At 35.3% G+C, this 21,710-nt stretch overlaps 1 protein-coding gene across 2 annotated transcripts; it reads left to right on the top strand.

Moving 5' to 3' along the window:
• Positions 1–624: 624 nt before the first annotated feature.
• LOC110455318 lies at positions 625–12,888 on the top strand. Of its 2 annotated transcripts, none has more exons than XM_021505394.1 (5): positions 625–858; positions 7,849–8,111; positions 8,442–8,643; positions 11,158–11,291; positions 11,942–12,888. In XM_021505394.1, the coding sequence occupies exons 1-4, from the start codon at positions 765–767 to the stop codon at positions 11,253–11,255; spliced, it is 657 nt and encodes a 218-aa protein (XP_021361069.1). In that variant the 5' UTR covers positions 625–764; the 3' UTR covers positions 11,256–11,291; positions 11,942–12,888. The 2 variants fall into 2 exon arrangements, with proteins under 2 accessions (XP_021361069.1, XP_021361068.1); XM_021505393.1 differs by having other exon boundaries at positions 11,158–11,295.
• Positions 12,889–21,710: the final 8,822 nt, after the last annotated feature.

The following is a 21,710-nucleotide window of genomic DNA, read 5'->3' as shown; positions in this document are numbered from 1 at the left end:
CCTGACCAGAACACCACCACCAGTACCTGAACAGAACACCACTACCAGTACCTAACCAGAACACCATCACCATTACCTGACCAGAACACCACTACCAGTACCCGACCACAACACCACTACCGGTACCTAACCAGAAAATCACTCCCAGTACCTGACCAGAACACCACTACCAGTACCTGACCAGAACCCCACCACCAGTACCTGAACAGAACACCACTACCAGTACCTAACCAGAACACCCCCACCAGTACCTAACCAGAACAACCCCACTAGTACCTAACCAGAACACCACCATGCGATATAAACCTAGGTCAAATGCAGGTAACATAAACTATTATATTAAGGACCGTATCAATGTGTCACTGTTGACAAAATAATGATACATTTTAAATCACAATACCCTTAGCTGCCTTTACAGAAACGAAGGTTGTATTTATTAATATCATTATTAATAGCAACCCAATACATTTCAAATTAGGCAATATAGTTGCTTCTTTTTAAATTTTATTAAGATTTTAAAAACAAAAACTGTAATCTTCCCTTTATTAATTATCAGAATGTATATTTAGAATGCAGCTGACACGACAAACACACTTTGGCATTAATCTATCTGTCCACCACAGATGTACACCACTTAGTTATGGCCAGTATCTGTGTCATCATTAGCCCAGACAGATACAGCAGCCATCTTCTTTATGTCCGCCAGTTTGTGTGAGTTTAAAGGGCCCCAAGACAGGTAGACGTTCATTCCAGGAAGTACGGACATGTGGCTAAAGGTGGTGCAGCAAGTGACTTTAACATGGGTAGTCCTCGCGTCCACGGCAGGCTTTCAGATGTATCCAAACAACCAGGCTCGAGGTAGGTTGGGCATACGTATTTGCGACTGGTCAGTCTTTGTTTACAGAATAAATTTAGAGTCGGTAACGTCAATCATAAGTGGCCTAAATACTTATTGTTTTAGTCGCTTTTCTTTAAAATTACATCAATGTGGAAATTGTCAAACGTTTTGGTTCCGAGTGAGAAAGATTGCAGATCCCAGTGAAATGTGATTCTTCAATAATTGAAAGATATTTGTCGAGCTACACACCCTACAGAGCAGAACATTTGCAATCCCTTTAAATCGTATACAATAGATGAATTAAAATGAAAGTATTGATATTTTCGACTTGAGACCAATATTCGTAAAAGCTTAGTATAAAGGCAAAGCAACTAAAATCATTGAACAATTACAACAGAATACATGGTGAAACTTCCACAATACCTACTTAACTTCCATTGCTTAAAGGAAAATTACATTTATGTCAAATTAAACGTCGAGTGTTTATATTGCATTTCCGTATTTTGTCAAAATTAATTTATATCAATCAAAAACACGAATATAAAATAAAAATAAATGATTGTACTTGATCATAAACAATAGAAAAGACGACTATATTTAATTATTATAGAATACCTAATATAATACCAACAAACAAATTGATATGTGCATCTTGCAGTTAAAGTAAAATACAACTAAAGAGATATCGAACCTACAGAAGCAGTCAAAATTAAATAGTTCCTGATCCGGGCAGACGTATGCGTTTAAAATCAGGTCATTATGTTGACCATAAATCCCTCCAGTATAGGTTGAAACAATATGCTGTAGAAAACCTTAGCTACGGAGTGTATTTAACGCCAATAAACACCTATCAAGAAGTTATTGATATTTCGGACACGTTTTAGAGTGGCACAGCAATATAACACGTGCGCTGTATCAGCTAGGAATACAATAACACATCAAGACCTTAACGACAATAAATTAACGTTTTCTTAGCATAGGGCGCATCCATGATGGTTTCAGAACATATTTTGTATTGTTTCTTTCAAGCTGTTAAACATTTATTTCAAATAAACAAAGTATAGTATAGCAGTATTATAATATATGGATAGTTAGCAAGGGCTGCCAGATGATGAAAATATTATCTGACACACCATTTTAGGTCAGACACAAGTCGTTCCGGCCAAGCACACTGGAGCGCAAACGCTTTCAATCATAAGGGACCTCATGGCCGATGCATGACGCTCTTTGTTTTTATCCCATTTAATATTAATGTTACATTAAAACAAGACTTTACTACTGACTTTTAACTGACATGCACACGGTCTCAGTCGGATAACACTAATGCACGTTTGTATTTGTAAGACTTTAACGATTCATTTTACTGCAATTCAGGAGAGTAAAATACATATGTTATTTGTTACACAAATTTCTGCATGATAAGTTTCATTTTAAATGAATGCGTTACATTGTTTTCAAATAAATAGTGTTTCCCTTTAACTCCTGTGAGCAATGAATAAAGTATCCTGGATGCTACTTTGCATAGGTGTATACAAATGATTCGTGGATGTATGTGGGTAGCTTGTATGGTTTCCATTTCACCGTGATAAATATAGAGCAATGGTCACAGAAAAAACAACTGACCCCGCCTATGTAGGCTCAAATTATGAAATTGCTGATATATTTCAAAGTCTACGTTGTTTTCGTATTGATCTTAGAAAACGTGTAAACAATGGGTTCAAATACCAAAAAAAGAGAATATCAACAAGGAGCACCTTATAGATCACTGCAGTTTTGGCTTTCTATATATAGTTATTTTTCCTACATCTACGAATGCAAGTTTGATCAAATTCATAACTCATGCGTAATGTTAACATTTTTTTTTAAAAGCAAAGATGAGATTTTAAGGTTTAGAAAAAAGTCTTTGACGAGTGCTAAACCTTAAAGAATGCTTATCCAAGGGTCAACATTGTTCCGTTTAAATTTCATTTCTTACACTTTCGTACCATAAAATTCCAATGTTGTAATCATTAACCAAAAGCACGGCGCCATCATTTGAAGTATCGCTGGATAGGAGGCACGGTGATCTAGTGATAAGAGGCCGGGCTTGTGACTGAAGAGTTACGGGTTCGAGTTTCGTCACGGCACTGTGAACAGACACTTTACTCCGCTTGTTCCAGTCTACTCAGCTGTAAATGAGGACGTGGTTGGGTAGTGCTGGAATGGTTGAATGCTAGCTATGAGCGCCGAAATGGCAGCACCGGCTGTATGCTCCCATGGAAGTTGATAATAATTTGTGAACGGCTTTGAAACGACCTACGAACTAGGTTGTGATAAAGCGGTATATAAGAACCTCAAAATATTATTATTATTATTATTTCATTATTATAAAGTGATGTTGTTTGGTATTCGTAACGTGGGACGTTTTAACGATAACGTCGCGCATGAGTTGCCTTTTTTATTAGACAAGGGCACATTTATCTATCTATCCCACATACATAGGTCTATCATTTTTGACGATTGACGAAAAGGAAATTTCAATTTTTGCTCGTCAATGGCGTCATAAATTGGTAACGGCCGGCAATATGAAAACAATGTGTGTATATGTATTCTGTCTTTGCGTATTGCAGAGTTATCTTCTCTTGGGAGCAGGTATTGATTGTTATGTCACTTGGTTGTGAGAGTAACGTCATACATTTTTGAGAAAACGACGTCATTTTCTCCCAAAAGCCAATGACGTAACAATCAATACCTGCTCCCAAGAGAAGATAATTCTGCAATACGCAAAGACGGAATATTGTACTATCATTCCAGTTTATCAGTTACATTTGAATGAGTATGAGAGAACTCTTGTTTTAACGTTAAGTGTTTGGAAAAGATTAAGTTCATTAATTCAATGAGCTGAAATATAACTGGTATTCATGAAATGCATATTCTAATCAAATCAAGGAACAAAACATTTCAAGCATAACTGCCCAGGATTCGTTTGTTTGTTAGTTTTGGGTTTTAATGTCCTGGCACCAATCATGGTCAATACGAACGCATGTCTAGGGAGACGTAGACAGAACAAAAGATGACAGGAAAGATAGGAAACGAAATGATCCCAAGGATACACATGCAGTGGGATACAGAAGGTCCCTTCTTGATTTTATCAATGTCCCTTGACCAGAAGAAAAGGAAAAAATCACATCCGATTCTTCAGGGGTTAACTGAGCAGGAATGTATTTCATACCCGAACATCAGTTGTCCGAGAGGTTCACCTGTTTGATATTTTGAAAATTGTATTAAGGGTTAATATTATGGCTTGGGCTATCTTTCTAATTAGGGCTATGTCCACAATAGATACAGGTCTGTATTAAATAACCTAGTTTAGAAGGTCATGACTTTTCTCTTCGTACGGAATTAGGGCCAATGTCAAACTGTTTTCCAAGATATAAACTTTCAAGAACGATATATTTGTTTTACCTATTGCAAAACAAGGGAACTGAGTAGTTTAATTAGTAACTCGTCCCTATAGTAGAATATATAGACTCAAAAAATCATGGAGGGGAGGAAAATGAGTCTTTCTGATCCCCATAGGGAGGTATTATTAACCATACAATGAATATGTTACATAGATGAACTGACGTGAAGTAAATATAACAAAATCAATAATTTTTAGTTTTCTGCTAGGGTAGTATCTTCATCAATGTTAAAATGAATTTTTATTTTAATTGTAGTTTATTTTAATTTTTTGCTTTTTTGATATTTTGATGGGAGCAGCTCGTGCGCCCAGACGAACTCGTTGCCAAGCAGCAAAATATCCCGCGATTTCCTAGTCTAGACAAACAATAACTACTATAGAAACGACGACTCAAACAGTGCAAATTCAAATACCGCAAGCAATGTGACGTCATAAGCAGGCGAAGGAAACAATGTACCTTTTGTACGAAATACACGTCTGAAATGGACAATCAGAAATGAATAACTGTCCAACTAGGAACAGCATTCAGCATGTTGTGCTCGTGAGGTCAAAGAATATGTCGCATTTGATGAATAGCCCTATCTGCCATGTTTCCGGAGGCCTAAATAAGACACGTTTTAATAAATATTAAGGATTTAATTTGGAAACTTGCTATATTTGTGTTATCTGCACGATGAATTTCAGGTGAAAATATGTCAGGTAAAGGTCAAAGTTCTGGTAAGTTTGTTTTCATAGCCTGTCTGATGCATTCCACACGCAGTACAGACGTTGCAAGGTATCTCTGCGTTCGATTTCATGGAATAAAAACAAATATACACACCATGTGATCATGATTTTTCAATAATTGTCTGACGCGGTTTTGACTCGATTGTGAGTAGACATAAGACATAATTCTAAATAGTAAAAAGTGTTCGTCAACGGCGCATAGACGACGTTAACTCATTCACACCTAGAGACACATTTGAACTCTTCCAATTCAAAAGTTGGAATAGTTCATTATGAAATTTCTGGGGTGAGTGAGTTAATTGTGCAAGTCACTTGAATAAAATACCACAATCAAGTCAGAAAGATTTTACTCTAAATGTTACTTTCCAATTAATCAGTTTACTGTAAAACACAAGTATAATTTTAATTTATTGCAAAACATCATTGTGCGCTGGTTAGAAGGATATACATGCAAACTTTATATGGTTCTCCCGCTAGAAGGTGGTGGAGCTTATGAAGTCCTCCCAGCGTTGGCGTTAGCGTTGGTGTTGATATTGGCGTTGCCAGTTAAAAAATTTGGCTTAGTGTTTGTGTTGGCATTTCTTAATATAACTTTAGTATTTTAACTACAGCACGTATATTAGGATTAAGGGTGTTGAGGGATCAACATTGCAGCTCCGATGTCACAACGTTTACTGTATATTTTTTCTTTTCTTTTTTCCTTTTTTTGAGCTTGACTTTTTAAATACACACTAATTTGAACTTGCTTAAAATAAGGGAACTTTCCTTCTTTGCTGTCAATGTGATTCCTGGCCAACACATATTCCTTAGAGGACAACTTGCCTGGGGACACCTCTTGATCAGAGGTGACCCTGGATAACAACATTCGACTTAAGTGCTTCAAGATAATTAATAATCCCCCATATAAGTGTCTGCTATGCTTGTTTGCATTGTGAAGTAGCCAACTCGTAATCGTAATTTATTGTCCGCACTGTGTGAAAAATAACAAGCCAGGTGTTCTAAGCCTACGAGACTGTACTAAAATAATTAAAAAAGAAAACACGTATTTCTTAATGAAAATCAGTGAAATAAACAAATATTGTCAGAAAACTGACATGTCAAGCTTACGTCACGTAAAACGTATTTAAAAAGGTTCATTTAAATTTCGTTTCTCCATATCACATTTCAAATCAAGAAGGTGTCAGAAGATTAGGTAAGACATAGGATGTGGCATTTTTCCATTTTGCAAAACGACGTTTCGAATGACAAACGAAGATATTGGGAAATCGACACTTCACATTGCTTTAAACAACAAAAGGTTTTATAAATAAACTTTCGCTGCGATGACAATTTCGCGATTTTTCAGAACTGTGGAACTAATGGGTCTGTGAAATAGTCTGACTATTACACTGCTCAGTGAAGAAAATTAAAATCATTTTAATAATGTATGCCTCAAATCGCGAAATTTCATTATCGCGATAAAGTACAGATTGCAAATGTATGGTTTATGCGGAAGCTTAATGTCTGTCGTGTCCATGCGATTCGTTTCTGTCATAGCCCTGATGAATCATCAACCAGATATATTTTGGAGCAATTTGCTCTGCAGTGTTTCTAAATACACACTGGAGTGTTTCACACATATTTTAAGTGTATAATTGCTAGGCAATGATAACCAGGGCATTTAAGCGTATGTATATACACACACACATTGTACACAAACAAACAAATATATAAGCAGAGGCATACAATTCATTTTTTATTTATTACAATTCTCAAGACATTAATGTATCTCTAAACTTTATTTCCTGCTATTGAAGTTCTGTCTGAAATTAAAAATTACCTACCTGGTTGCAGAATTATCTGGGTCCCAGTAAATTTGTAAAACTTGATTTTTTGCAATTTTGCGTCGTGTGCTGTTGTCAAAATGTTACCTCCTGTAAAGCTAGCACCCTTTCGGATTATGGCCAATTTTTTATTCTCTTTTTACAAATATGAAGCTCATGATCACATAGCCCACTTCATCATGCTTATACCAATTTTAGTACAGTTTTATTTTTATATTTTTTTTACATATCATTATACAGGGGTTGCCATTTAACAAAAATATCACCCATGGCCACAACCCTCTACTGTATACTGCTACCATAATAGCGTACGGGTGTCTTAATATGAGAGGAAACTGGAGTACCTGGAGGAAACCCACGAGGTCGGGCAACTGACCCGAAACCTGTTCACGTCCGATCGATTAATCGAATTGGCCACCTTGCTGTGAAAGACATTCATTATCGTACAGGACTAACAATAGCAAAGTAACGCCATCCTAGAAATTGATAATAAATACAAATTAATAAATCAATATATTCCGATACCGGGTAATTCTGTATAATCTCATTAATATTAGATTGATTCAAATTACTGAGTGAGAATGTAGATCAGACACATTACACAAATTTCCATAGGCAATATACAAAAGCTGATAGGGAACATGTTCCAATCATACAATTACCTTAACATTCTTTCAAACATTTTATTGTTCGAAATATTAAGGAAGAGAAAAGGATACAGGTTATAGCATTGTATACACTATATTACGATCTTTTGCGGGTGTTGTAAAACATTTAATGAACTAACTTTACTTTAAAGATATGTATTGCCAATTCATTTGAACAAGAGATTGCAATTTATTACAACTTTTACAATTACATGACAAATATGTTTTTCCTAAAAGTCCCTTAAATATACTCTTCTTTTCTAAATGATTTATTAAAACTATAATCATGCCGGGAAATAAGTTTGGAATGCATAGTTTTATTTTTGACAGTGGTACGGGAATCGATAAAGAAACTATTGATTTCATTTACAGTGCCATACTACAACAATGACGTATACAACCAAAGACCGACCTATCGCCAAGCAATGGCACCACGGTTGGTGCAGCCACAGAGCTTCAGTATTAATAGGACCCCAAACCAGATGAATGCCTACAGACCTGCGCAGAGGCCAACGAACCGGCAAGGTGGTGGACAGAAATCTCCAGCTCAGCCAGGCCCTGTCAAATCTAAAAAGCGAACTAAAACACCAAAGCCTAGAATCTCCAGACGACAAAGGCAATATCATGCAATGATGGTAAGTGATGAAACAATATATAGATAGGACCCGAATAGTTTACACAAATACAAGAAACATGGTAACATGGACTCAATAAGCTGTCTTACAGTTTAACCTCGTTATGATGAGATTTGAACGACATCATATCATTGCAAAGAAAACACACATCATCCTAAGGAAAAAAAAGAAAAGCAGAGCAAATTTTCTTTCTACATTTGTATGTGCGTATTCTAAACAATACCACCCTAGTGTTTGATATAAGGTGACATAACCTGTTTCGCGGAGGTTTTAAAATGAATAAAGTTTAATTTTATTTATATTAACATTTACATCATATGTCGATACTAGGCCAGGCGGAGATTGGCAGAAATGCATTACCGGTTCCGGATGCAAACCTGTGATGCCAAGATGTCGCTGTTTTGCCGCTGTTCTCGAGTGGACTGTCCAGAGACTGAAGTACAAGTGTTCGCTTGCGGCTACATGTGGACGGGTATGAGGTGCTGTAAACGATGGTGGGCAATGAGGTGTCTGATGTCAGAGCTGATGGCGGGTAAGGACATGTGACGAGGTGACATCACAGTGACGCACTGTGACGTCACAGTGACGTAGGGAACTTCTTTCTTAGTTCTGTCAGAGCTATAGGAACGACAAGATAATAATTAAGTACACAGTCATTATAATACAATTTCAACCCTACTTGACTCTTAACATACGTAAAATAAAGGATTCCCTCTCCCCCTGGAGAACCCCACCAAGCAGACGGCTGTACCCACACACAATTACTAGTAACGTAAGGAGTTTAATTCTTAACCGTCAAACGAAATGTTGTCAGTATAAAGGTTAAAACAAGATAATAATTAAGTACATATTGTCACAATAATATATAAAAAGTGTGATCTGTCCTCTGGTCGCGGTCAAATGTCAAATCTTTACCAAGGTATCATCGTGTTTTATTTATGATGGTGTTGTGAACCAGGATAGCTCCGTTCTGTCTTTCTAGACAGTATAATTTGTTATCATGAGTGTAGGGGGTCATATGAAATAATGTTTTGTTTAGATTATGGAAGATTTTGTGTGTTACACGAAAAGTATACGAAGACGTGTATATAAAAGCAAACTCGTCATATTCTTTCTTCTGTTATAGAGAAAATAGCAATTAATGAAAAGAAGATATTTGCATAGCTCCCATTTATGGATATGTCGCGATGCGAAGATCAAATTTAAAAATTAGATTTGAAAAAAGATGACCATTTTGCTATAAATTTGGCCTGTATAATTGACAATGAATTTCGTAAATGAAGGTTTCATCCATGAACAAACTATTTATGAAACAAATTATTTACATATCAGAGCACGGTTGAAGAACTCAAAACAACCGCTTCAAACATAGTTCGGGGGGGGGGGGGGGGGGGGTATATTGCGTCAAGAGATGAGCTATCAGATAAGAAAAGATCAAACTTCTGATTTCATAAGTGCATCGAATCCATACGATGGAGCATTATATTACTATATAAGAACAGATATTGACAGTCTGTGAATATCGGAAAATGGATATTCACAATGATCTACATCATTGACCGGATTAATTGGTTTGATTATGTTAACAGTGTTTTATTCAATTATACAACATAGATACACGGGTGGTTAACACATACGAGTTCAAAGGGATTGGAAAACAAGCTTAGAGAAGGATACCTGAGAGGGTGTTGGAATTAACAAAGGAAAATTACACTATGACAGACACCTTGTAATAGGGCATTGTACATTTACTATTCTAACCTGATGTGGAACAATTTTTTTCATAATAAGACTGACATACTTAATACACTATATAACACCATAGTTTCACACATTTTGTCTATTTTTTGAAATATGGAATGAAAATTATATATATTCAAAATCTGCTGGGCATGCCAACGCTTATTGCAATGTCATATTGAAAACCAATCGATTGATTCCGTTGCGATTTCGTACTAATCGTGCGCAACAAGGATTATGCATTTGTAGTTTAAAAAACAAGTTCTGATGGCTTTATCAGTATCAATACAGCTGTAATTATTCGGTTGTTTGATAAATCAATTAAATATATGGATACATATTCGAACTCATGTGTGTACCTAACGAGCATATCAATGTACGCATAGGAATGTTTCTAATGTGGCCCGAATGCTTTAAATGGTAACGTAAAGCAGCAGAACGAAGTCCACAATAGTTATGACCAGCCAAGCAAACCTTATATGAATATGCATCAATGTTTCAACAACTGGTGAGTGTTGTTGGTTCATTATCATAGCTAACAACCGGGAACTCTCTGCCAAGGTCGTATGGTAAATGTAATGTTATAAACCAAATTGTGGAGGACGCGTGTCAAAATAGTTTTAAGAATCAGTGTTATGTTTTTGAAACAGGCATATGTCTGATTTAAAAGAAGAAGCGCTCTGATTTTTTCCAGTATCTTTCTGGCTTTGTTTGCTTGCTCATGTACTAAAGCAAAGCGTTATGTACGTTGTTGTATTGTTTGGGGTAGGGGACTTCGTCTTTGCAACAGTTAATCATATTTTTGGTATTGATGATGACCTCCGAAACTCGTTGTATATGATAACATTGATTATTAATGCATCAATATAATACTGTATGCCGGTAACTTTTTCATTGCAATTTCATTTTTGCTCTTTTCGCTCTCCGCAAAATATAAGGGCGAATTTATCATGAGAGAGAATACAAGTGTACAGCATGATATATACAGTTGATACATGTGAAGGTCAAAATGAATTCGGATGAATATAGATTTTACCGGCGAAACCTTTCCTGTATACAATGACTATTAATTCTTTCTATTTGGTGTTGTCTCCCCGGGGCATCTTTCTTTGTATAATCTTAAATGTTGCCAGGAAGTCGAACTCCAAACAAAATCCAAAAACAAGAAAGGGTCATTTGAAAAGACGACCTTTGAGCTTAAGAAGATAAAACGCCATATTTAATTTTAGACAAGGGTTGTTTGATAATACTGTTGCTTCTAGTAATTGCATTAAATTTATTTTATTGAAATATTTTAACCCGACAGGACAAGGAGATCAAAATGGTGGTACCCAAGGTCAAGGACGAATGTCTTTGCAAACGGCAATGATGGCGCCAATGTTGATGGAAGCCTTAGAAATGTGACGACTTTTTCGTTGACCAGACCGATTATGCCTGGTGGTCAGTATGTATATCAGAGTATCACTTTGTGAAGATATGTATATTTATTTGAAAACCCGTGTTATTGATGTAAAAATATGATCTTAGAAAAAATATGTTTCAACTTTAGGACTTCTTAATCTGTAGAGGTATATTCCTGGCTTCAGATAATTTAAGTCGAAATAATTATATTGCAATAAAAAGTCAAGTTATGATTATAAAAAAAGTTGAATTATCATTAAAAACTGCATATGTCAGCTTAACTATTTCAAAAATAACTGAAGGACTAGTGTCTACTTAACGATGTATTTTTGAACATAGGTCAGTGTGGTACCGCTTCATACTACGAAATCACAGAAATTGAAGACATTTACGTTGAAAAACACTTACTATTTTAGATTACCATCCTCGTCCTGAATGGTTTGCCGTTAAATTCTATATATTTTACGTGTATGGCAAAATAATGATCTTCTTCATGCGCGGGAAAAGTGAAGAATAGGTTATTTAAATCAAATATGTATAGTTAACTTTAACCATCTTTACACTTCAGAATTATATTGAAAAGGATAGCAATGAAATTATTGAAACAAATCCGATAATATTGTTGTTGCTATTTCATTAGTTTCTCGAATGTGTGTATACGTTAGTCTATTTCTTTCTTTTTATTTTAGATTAACCCGTAGAGCCTAACTGCTCAGGAGTGTGGTTTTGGAACGTCTGCGATAGCTAGCGATTCAATTTGGATACCTGTAGCTGACGTTACGAAAACAAATCAATGGAAATATTCAAACATAGAAATAATATGTTTTCCCGGTGCAAATAAGTATTATTTAATAAGAATTTATACAAAAATATTTGTATGTAAAGTTTCAGTATAATTTTGAAAAGAAATATTATGTCCAGTAACTAAAATGCCTATTGTTCACCTTTTGTAATTGAAGTGTATTATATAATATTTATGTACATTTGTAATTGCATATAGGGTTCACATAAGTTGGGCATCATGATATATCATATGACGTCAAAGGTTTGTCTATATATTGCTAGGTGTATGAGAGTAATATGTTGCTACATATAGTGAACGGCTTACCCTTTATCAGTAGGCAATTATAACGCAATGTCTAACATATTACTGTCAGGATTTTCATCGGCATAATATTGCATTACGTATATCTGTTATTAATTATCCATAAAGCGGCCTGCGTATTATCACTTGATAGTGAAATAATGGGAAATCCTTTCAATCTGTCGGACATTTCTATTCCCTGACACAATAAGCTGTTGTGCTTGAACCATATTTTCAGAAGGTTTTATTGTAACGTCTACGAAAACATTCTTTAATTATCTAAAATTATATATATTTAAGAAAAGTGTGTGAACAGAGATAGATTATAGTAATAGCCAATAATAAAGGACAGACAAGGTTTGTTTGTCATGTACTAGTATTTATTTTGCTTATTTTACTCTATTTCGTTGACTCTTGCACAAACCGTAAGAATGTAAGTAATAAACAACGCCGAAGCGTTCCGAGTAGATGCGTTTGAGTTATTTCTAATCCTTGATAAGGAGGACTGTTCAAGCCGATAGTGCAAGTGAAAAAGCTTCCAATTGAGATTTGTTTTTAAAAGTTTATTTTTTTCTGGTTTTGAGATCTTCCCTATCTTTTCCGACTATCGTTTCTAAGGAAGTGCCGACATTTTAGTATGGGTCTCGCTGGGTATAAAGAGCGCATTACTTGTCAAACCGGTTATCATTTGTTCAATATGTGCGCAAGGTGACACTACTATACTATATATATATGTATATCACGTTCATGATTTATGACCGACATTTTGTATCAGATCAGCAGATCAGTTGAATAAAATTGAAATGGAACACATCAAAGAAAGCATTTATCTAAAAAAGTGGTAATAGTAGTAAAAAAAACCCGACCAATTAAAATATCTAATGCACAATTTAATCCTAATTGAAAGCTTTTTAACTTGCATTGTCAGCTTTAAGGATGTACACCTCTGAGAAGTCACACAATTCTTGTATTGAACTTTTTTTCTCATATGCATTTTTGGAAAAGGGAGTTAATGGCATAGCAGAAAATGCAATAAGAATTATATATCCGTGTCTTCGTTTTTGTGCTATATGATCGGTCAAAGATACCAATTTGACATAAAAGGTGATTTAAGGTGAATTTTGCTGTTTTGACCATATGCAGGAAAAAAGTATACAATATCTTTCGAAGTGTGGTATCACATATGTATGAATGTTTGCAGAATTGACAAAAATAGTATTTTCTTTTATAATTATGGAAGTGAAATTTCCATAACTTATTGTTTTAACTCAGAAAAGCAATTTAGGTTACCCCTACCCCGTCGTGTGCTACTTTTTTGTCCCATTATAATTTGTGTTATTTTCCACTAATTCGGGGTCAAAAATCAAAAGTGCTTTAGTTACATTAAATATCTAATTTTTATTTAACAAAAATGAATAATTTTCCACTTTGTAGCATATCATTTTCATTATATTGAACATTATTAAGTTGTACAGCAAAAATGAACTTGCTACAATTAAAATGGCGACACACTGACGGTTTAAGTGATCAATCTAGAGTAAAATAAAAGAGCAAAAGTTTGGATTTTTGTGAAGCGCAAGAAATACACAAAAATACACATTTTCAAAATGGCCGCCGAATAGGTCATTTCTTTAAATTCTTTTGAAAACAGTTGTACAAACAACAGACATTTGCATTTTTGACACATTTTTCAGATGCGTGTTTGGTATTAAACTTGATCATACTTTGTTAAATATTACTCAAATCCCTTATACGAGATCAAAGCGAGACTTGAACGTGATTGAAACCTCAGAAGACTACATCCTTAAATAAGTATGTTGGTACTTTTTTGTCAAATCACCTTCATGAAATTTCTTTGGCAAATGTATTGTTGTTCAATTTATATTCTTTACTACAGTCTAAACTGTCTTCAAATGGGAAAACATTTTAGACAATATTCTTACGGCATCCGGCTTCAAAACAAAAAGTCTTTATTGACCTCGACGAAGTTTGATAACGTTATAACATATGCTGATCCTATTGAAAAGATTGTCTTTGTTTCATCGCAACAAACATCTGGAACAAAAAATGATGAGTGATGGGATGTTTGAATTTGTTCCGTTACAAAACAAGCATCCGGTTTATCTTTCTGAAATGATATTATACAAATCTGGAAACAATAAATTTTAACTCAGAACTAATCTTTGTTGGAAAAACTTTTCGACAACTAGTATGGCTGTCACCATACTGAGAATGTTTCAGTGTTACCTCTAATCACGTGATCTTGCTCATACAATCACTTACAGATTGACATAATGAAGACGATTGTAAATACTTACTTCCTTACAGTGATAAGCGTAACATACTGGTGATTGTACCCACAGGAAGTCGAACCTAAGATTTATTACATCTTTCTTTGGACCTAAACTATAGTCTTCAGAGTAGTATCTACTGTATCATAATTGGGGTGGCATTTTTACCGAGGGTTGAACTAAACCCCTAAAACGTGTTAGATTACTCTGAAGTTTTGGTCCAAATATAGCTGTAACAAATTATCAGGTCCCTGTAATTGCACCTATAAAATCAAGTAATATACGTAAACACAGTCAGTGGCGTTGCAAACCATTTTTCGGAGTGTATTTTTGCAGGGGGTCGAGAGTCCGAAGCGCGTAGCGCCGAAGGAGGGGGAGAGTATGGGAGGGATAACTTTGGGAGACAATCTACTAGGCCCTAGAAGCAAGTACCCGTGTTGTGGGAACCCCTTCAAGTCTAATGATTAACAAGTAAAACCTTACTTTTTATATGAATAATATTTAATTTTGTACTTCATTAAGTAGTTTTTGATTAACATAAACCTCGGAGATTTGTCAATGCGTAAAGACATAGCATAACAACACTATTTTATGAGACGAAAATTTTCAAGAAGATTCTTTTTATTTCTTTCCTTTTCGATGATTGAGGATACGGACGGTACATATCGACCACCAAGAAAGAAATGAATTAAAACATACTATTGAAAAATCTAATTGCAAATGTCAGTGTAAGCATTCAAGCATACATGAATGCTACGCCACTGACATTATGGCAAAATGGATTACACTACATCATACAGCTGTTTCGTCCTTCTAGGACTCGACGGTGATGCTACGGGTCAAAAAGTTGGAAATCCAAATTGTCTAAATTAATTCTGAAACAGAAGAGGAGATGCGTTAATCCCTTTCATTAAATATTTTTCAGAAATTAGAGGACCACTGATTAAATTCAAATTAATAATTGGTAAGTATTATAAATGATTAGTACCACTACCCAAAATAGATCAATGTTACTATCAAGGTTACGACAACCCCGAGCTCGGGGGACTAAGAAATCAACCAGCAGAGTACATCACCTTATGTCTAGAAGGTGAAAGGAAGCGGCACTTGTGACGGCACCTATGAAATTTGGTTTTAGATACAGCGAGCCAAAAATTAATTACACTTCATGAAACATGTAACCATGGGGTAAACGTTTTACTAGTAAAAAGGGGGGGAAACTCGTAATTTATCGCAGAAAATATTGGTGTAATGTACAGGGGAGATCAATCGTCTAGATTTAGCCGTAGCTGAGATCGGGAGATTTATATTGAGCGGAGAGAGAGAATTTTGGTTTCGCGTGTCACATTGTATCTATATTGTCGATGATAACAGATATTGAAGATGAAGATGAAGAACTAAAATGGGTTCAAAGGAATCTATTTCATACTTAAAGAAAAAGTATTTGCTTTAAAAGGCAATCCGGTTTCCACTTTCATTTGACTTTACGTTTTTAATATGATATCATTTTAGGTTTTAGTACCAAATGTACGTGTTCTAGATAACAGGGACATGAACATTCATGTTTCAGCTATAGTTGGACCTAAGTTGAGGTGTTGAGAGTACTTTTACATGATGTCGGAGTTAAGATTAAATTTGAACATGTACCTTAAAATAATCAATACACAAAGTTGATCTGCTAGACACAGGTGTCTGGCTGACAGTGCACACTTTTTAAGCTAAGGAAACAAAAAATAACGTTAACCCTCCAACAACAAAGATGGAGTATAAAATGGTATGGGGTGGATGTTGCGGTATCGGTAGTGTGCATTCAAGTGAGTTGGCACTATTAATGATACCGTTAGAAGCACGGTCCCACTGCAAACAGAACACAATACATCTCCAGCACACGCGTAGGCATACACACATAGGGAGATATTAGCCAAGTGGCATAGGACTAGTAGTTAGCGCCTGATAAGGCAGCTCCTGCGAATTACTCAAACTTGTATTGATCAGTGTATATGCTAATTGTTTTGATTGTATAAATTGTATATCTATTTACTGTAAAGTGCTTTAGAGTGGCTTATTCTAGCTAGACAGGGCGATATATCAAATGTTGTATATCATTATTGGTATTGTGTTTGACAGAAATGAGGTAGGGTTAGTTTAGGGCTAATACGTTGCCATTAAAGTGTATTTTACTTACCTTTTAATTTGCAGAAAGGTTGTCACAAATGGACTCTCGCCTGACATATTATCAAAGGTATATGGTAAACACATTCGCAAAGTCCCGCACACTAGTGCATGTCTTAAAGCTTTACTGTCCCCAGTCAGTGTTCACATACCTAACAACATACTAAAACCACAAAATAAAGGAGCTTGTGCCAACAAGAGTGATTACTTTAAGTTGAAATAATCGGTTTCATATTTTTTGTAAAATATATACAGTTTATATAACAAATGTGAATGTCTATGCAGTAAAATCAACATAAAATAAATATTATAGTACATCATGTGTTCAATTTGTGCATCTAGGACTCCGCAGTAGTGCTTAAGGCCAGAACAATGAAATATGCTACGAAACATACGCAGAAGTACTACAAAATGGAAAAAAGGTTTCTCGAAAAAAACACCATTATTTATGACGTAACAAATGTAGCTTTTGGCTACAGCAGAAAATCTATTCTTACACAGGTATTCCTGTCTCGGGGACTGATAGTGCACCAGCAGATTTATACACAGTACCTTGTTACGTAAATATAATACGAAGTAAAAAACAACTTAGCCGTGCAGAAATACAGGACTCATACGTTGTGCTACAGGTCAGAAGGATGGTGATCTCTGTCTAAAATATCGTAAACGTAGGTAGAAAGACAGCAAGATGACTGAAAAGATATTTATGAAACTCTCTATGACAATACATGTACAAAGATATATTCTAAAACTGATATTTCTCGAAAACTGTGCCAGAAGAAATCACAGCAACAAAGTCGAGGAAAGCTCGGGGACTGCTAGTCACCAGCAGAGATAAATAATTTTGTTTATGAGCGCTTTTTTCAATTTCGTCCACTTGGACTCAGACGAACAAAGGTCAAAACAATGAAAACCTGTGTAATAAGTTCTGGGATATACGTAGAAATAAAGTTTAGCAACGTAAGGTGATTTAATCCCTCATTATGGTTTCTAGTAGCTCAGTATAAACCTTCAGTTGCAAGGTTACAGAAAAACTTGGGATAACAGATTGTTCACAGCAGAGTCGGGCACTTTTTTTACTGCCCATATGGCCATTTTGTCAAATTAGGACTCATCAGTGATAGTAAGGGTCAAAAGAATAGAATTATTTGTCTAAAATGTTCAGAAACATACGTAGAAATGAATATTCAGCAAAAGAAATATAGAGTGTTCAAATTATACCTTTTATGACGTTACATTATAATAACTTAAGGCTACAACAGACAATAAATTTCAGCTACATGGAGGAGATGCGTACATCCCCTTCATTAAATAATTTTCAGAAATTAGAGGACCACTGATTAAATTTAAATTAATAATTGGTAAGTATTATAAATGATCAGTACCACTACCCAAAATAGATCAATGTAACTATCAAAGTTATGACAGCCCGCGCTCGGGGGACTAAGAAATCAACCAGCAGAGTACATCACCTAATGTCTAGAAGGTGAAAGGAAGCGGCACTTGTGACGGCACCTATGAAATTTCGTTTAAGATACAGCGAGCCAAAAATTAATTACACTTCATGAAACATGTAACCATGGGGTAAACGTTTTACTAGTAAAAAGGGGGGAAACTCTTAATTTATCGCAGAAAATCTTGGTGTAATGTACAGGGGAGACCAATCGTCTAGATTTAGCCGTAGCTGAGATCGGGAGATTTATATTGAGCCGAGAGAGAGAATTTTGGTTTCGCGTGTCACATTGTATGAATATTGTCGATGATAACAGATATTGAAAAGAACTAAAATGGGTTCAAAGGAATCTATTTCATACTGAAAGAATAAGTATTTGCTTAAAAGGCAATCTGGTTTCCACTTTCATTTGACTTAACGTTTTTGATATGATATTATTTTAGGGTTCAGTACCAAATGTGCGTGTTCTAGATTACAGGGACATAAACATTTGTTTCAGCTATCGTTGGTCCTAAATTGAGATGTTTAGAGTACTTTTACATGTTGTCGGAGTTTAGATCAATTTTCGCTTAAAATGTTACCCTAATAATGGTCTTTGGGGTGGCTTTCTTTACCGGAATTTGATCGAAACCCATTAAACGTGTAAAATTACGCTTAAAAACTTAACAAATATAGCTGTATCAAATTCTCAGGACCTGGGTTTAGATCTGTGGACAACTTTTCTGAACGAAACCAGAAAAAAATATAATTTTCAGAGACGTTTATCTGTCAAAACAGAGTTAACGACAGAAGAAATTGAAAAAAATAATATTACTGCTAGTTTATTTACATATAGTGATGTTATTTTCATTAAATAACAGATCACAAAAAATAACAAATTAACCAAAAACGTTCAATACCTAGCATATAATACTATAATGTAAATATGGGAACTCATACATTGTTTTGGGGGGAAAAACAGCAAACATTATATAGGGGAAAGGGCCTTTATACATGTAGGGCCCCAAGTTAACCTTAAAAAACACTGCATGTACATGTACCTTAAAGTAATCAATACACAAGTTGACCTGTTAGACAAAAGTGTCTGGCTGACAGTGCAAACACTTTAAGCTAATGAAACAATATATAACGTTAACCCTCCAACAACCCAGATGGAATATAAAATGTTCTGTGTGGATGTTGCGGTATCTGTGCTGTAGCATTCAAGTGAGGTGGCACTATAAATGATGCCGTTGGAAGCACGGTCCCTCTACAAACAGAAAACAATACATCTCCAGCAGACACGCAGGCATACACACATAGGGAGATATTAGCCAAGTGGCATAGGACTAGTAGTTAGGGCCTGATAAGGCAGCTCCTGCGAATTACTCAAACTTGTATTTATTAGTGTATATGCTAATTGTATTAATTGTATAAATTGTAAATCTATTTACCGTAAAGCGCTTTAGAGTGGCTTATTCTAGCTAGACAGGGCGATATATCAAATGTTGTATATCATTATTGGTATTGTGTTTGACAGAAATGAGGTAGGGCTAGTTTAGGGCTAAAACGTTGCCATTGGAGTGTATTTTACTAACCTTTTAATTTGCAGAAAGGTTGTCACAGATGGACTATCGCCTGACATATGTTCAAAGGTATATGGTAAGCACCTTGGCATAGTTACGTATACTAGTGCATGTCTTTAAGCTTTACTGTCTCCAGTCAGTGTTCACATACCTAACAACATACTAAAAATACAAAATAAATGAGCTTGGGCCAACAAGAGTGATTACTTTAAGTTGAAATAATCGGTTTCATATTTTTTGTAAATAAATACAGTTTATATAACAAATGGGTACGTCTAGGAGTAAATCCAACACAAAATAAACACCATATGTTCAATTTGTGCATCTAGGACTCCGCAGTAGTGCTTAAGGCCAGAACAATGTCTAATATGCTACGAAACATATGCAGAAATACTACAAAATGGGAAAAAAAGGCTTCTCGAAAAAAAAGGCATTCTTTATGACGTAACAAATGGAGCTATTGGCTACAGCAGAAAATCTATTCTTACACAGGTATTCCTGCCTCGGGGACTGAGCAGATTTATACACAGTACCTTGTTACGTAAATACAATACGAAGTAAAAACCAAATTAGCCGTGCAGAAACCAAAACAGATTACACCTGTGCAATAGTACCATTCGGTCGTTGTGCTACAGGTCAGAAGGATGATGATCTCTGTCTAAAATGTTCTTAAACGTAGGTAGAAAGACAGCAAGATGACTGAAAAGATATTTATGAAACTCTCTATGACAATACATGTACAAAGATACATTATACAACTGATATTTTTCGAAAACTGTGCCAGAAGAAATCACAGCAACAAAGTCGAGGAAAGCTCCGGGACTGCTAGTCACCAGCAGAGATAACCACCTTTCTACGTACACATAACCACTTAATAATCCCAGTAAGGAAAACATCTATTAAAATAAAGCAATTTTGTTTTTGCGCATTTTTTAAATTTCGTCCACTGGGACTCAGAAGTACAAAGGTCAAAACAATGAAAACCTGTATAATAAGTTTCAGGATATACGTAGAAATAAAGCTAAATGGCCGAAAAGGTGCTTCTAAGACCCTCATGCACAACTTTGGCTACGTAAGGTGACTTAATTCCTGATTATAATTTCTAATAGCTTTGTATAAAACTTCAGCTGCAAGATTATACAGAAAAACTTGGGATTACAGATCGTGCACCAGCAGAGTCGGGCACTTTGTGACGTAAAAATGATAACTAGAAACACGAAGGTAGCAACCACCAATTGCAAAAGATCAACAAGACGATGCAGGAACCAAACGAAGTGAAAATGTTTTTACTGCGCCATATTGCCATTTTGTCAACTTTGGACTCATCAGTGTTAGTAAGGGTCAAAAGAATTAAAAAAATCTTTGTCTAAAATATACCGAAACATACGTAGAAATGTATATTCAGCAAAAGAAATATAGAGTGTTCAAATTATACCTTTTATGACGTTACATTATAATAACTTAAGGCTACAATAGACAATACATTTCAGCTACATGTTAATGGCTAAATGGAACCTCTTGGACTGACAGTCCACCAGCGGATCTAGAGTCAACTACTGAATGACAACAGGGACCCTGGCATTTTGATGCCACTGCGTACAAACCATCATTCGGGTGTCATTTTTAAATATCAAAAACATCTAGAATTGCTCTAAACATATTAGTTAAGGTTCAAGCAAACCATTTCAAACCAAGTCGGAAAAATGTAGGTGTATATGCAAAAATACACATTTGAAGTCATTTTGATACTATTTTTTTAAAGTTAGCATTCACAAAAAGGAAATGAAATCAAATGTTAAGTATGATTATCAGTATATTGAGTATGGATCCCACATCAAATGTCAATTTTCAAACAAAGATTCACAAACATTTTGACCCCACCCCTTTGGAAAA

Source organism: Mizuhopecten yessoensis, unplaced genomic scaffold, assembly GCF_002113885.1.
Source record: "Mizuhopecten yessoensis strain PY_sf001 unplaced genomic scaffold, ASM211388v2 scaffold8195, whole genome shotgun sequence".
NCBI lineage: Eukaryota > Metazoa > Mollusca > Bivalvia > Pectinida > Pectinidae > Mizuhopecten > Mizuhopecten yessoensis.
This window is presented reverse-complemented; position numbering and strand designations above follow the sequence as displayed.

Coding starts and splice junctions, on each gene's coding strand:
- LOC110455318 (XM_021505394.1), top strand. CDS start 765: ATGTGGCTAAAGGTGGTGCAGCAAGTGACTTTAACATGGGTAGTCCTC. Junction 8,112..8,441: donor GGCAATATCATGCAATGATG/GTAAGTGATGAA, acceptor TGTCGATACTAG/GCCAGGCGGAGATTGGCAGA. Junction 8,644..11,157: donor GATGTCAGAGCTGATGGCGG/GTAAGGACATGT, acceptor TTAACCCGACAG/GACAAGGAGATCAAAATGGT.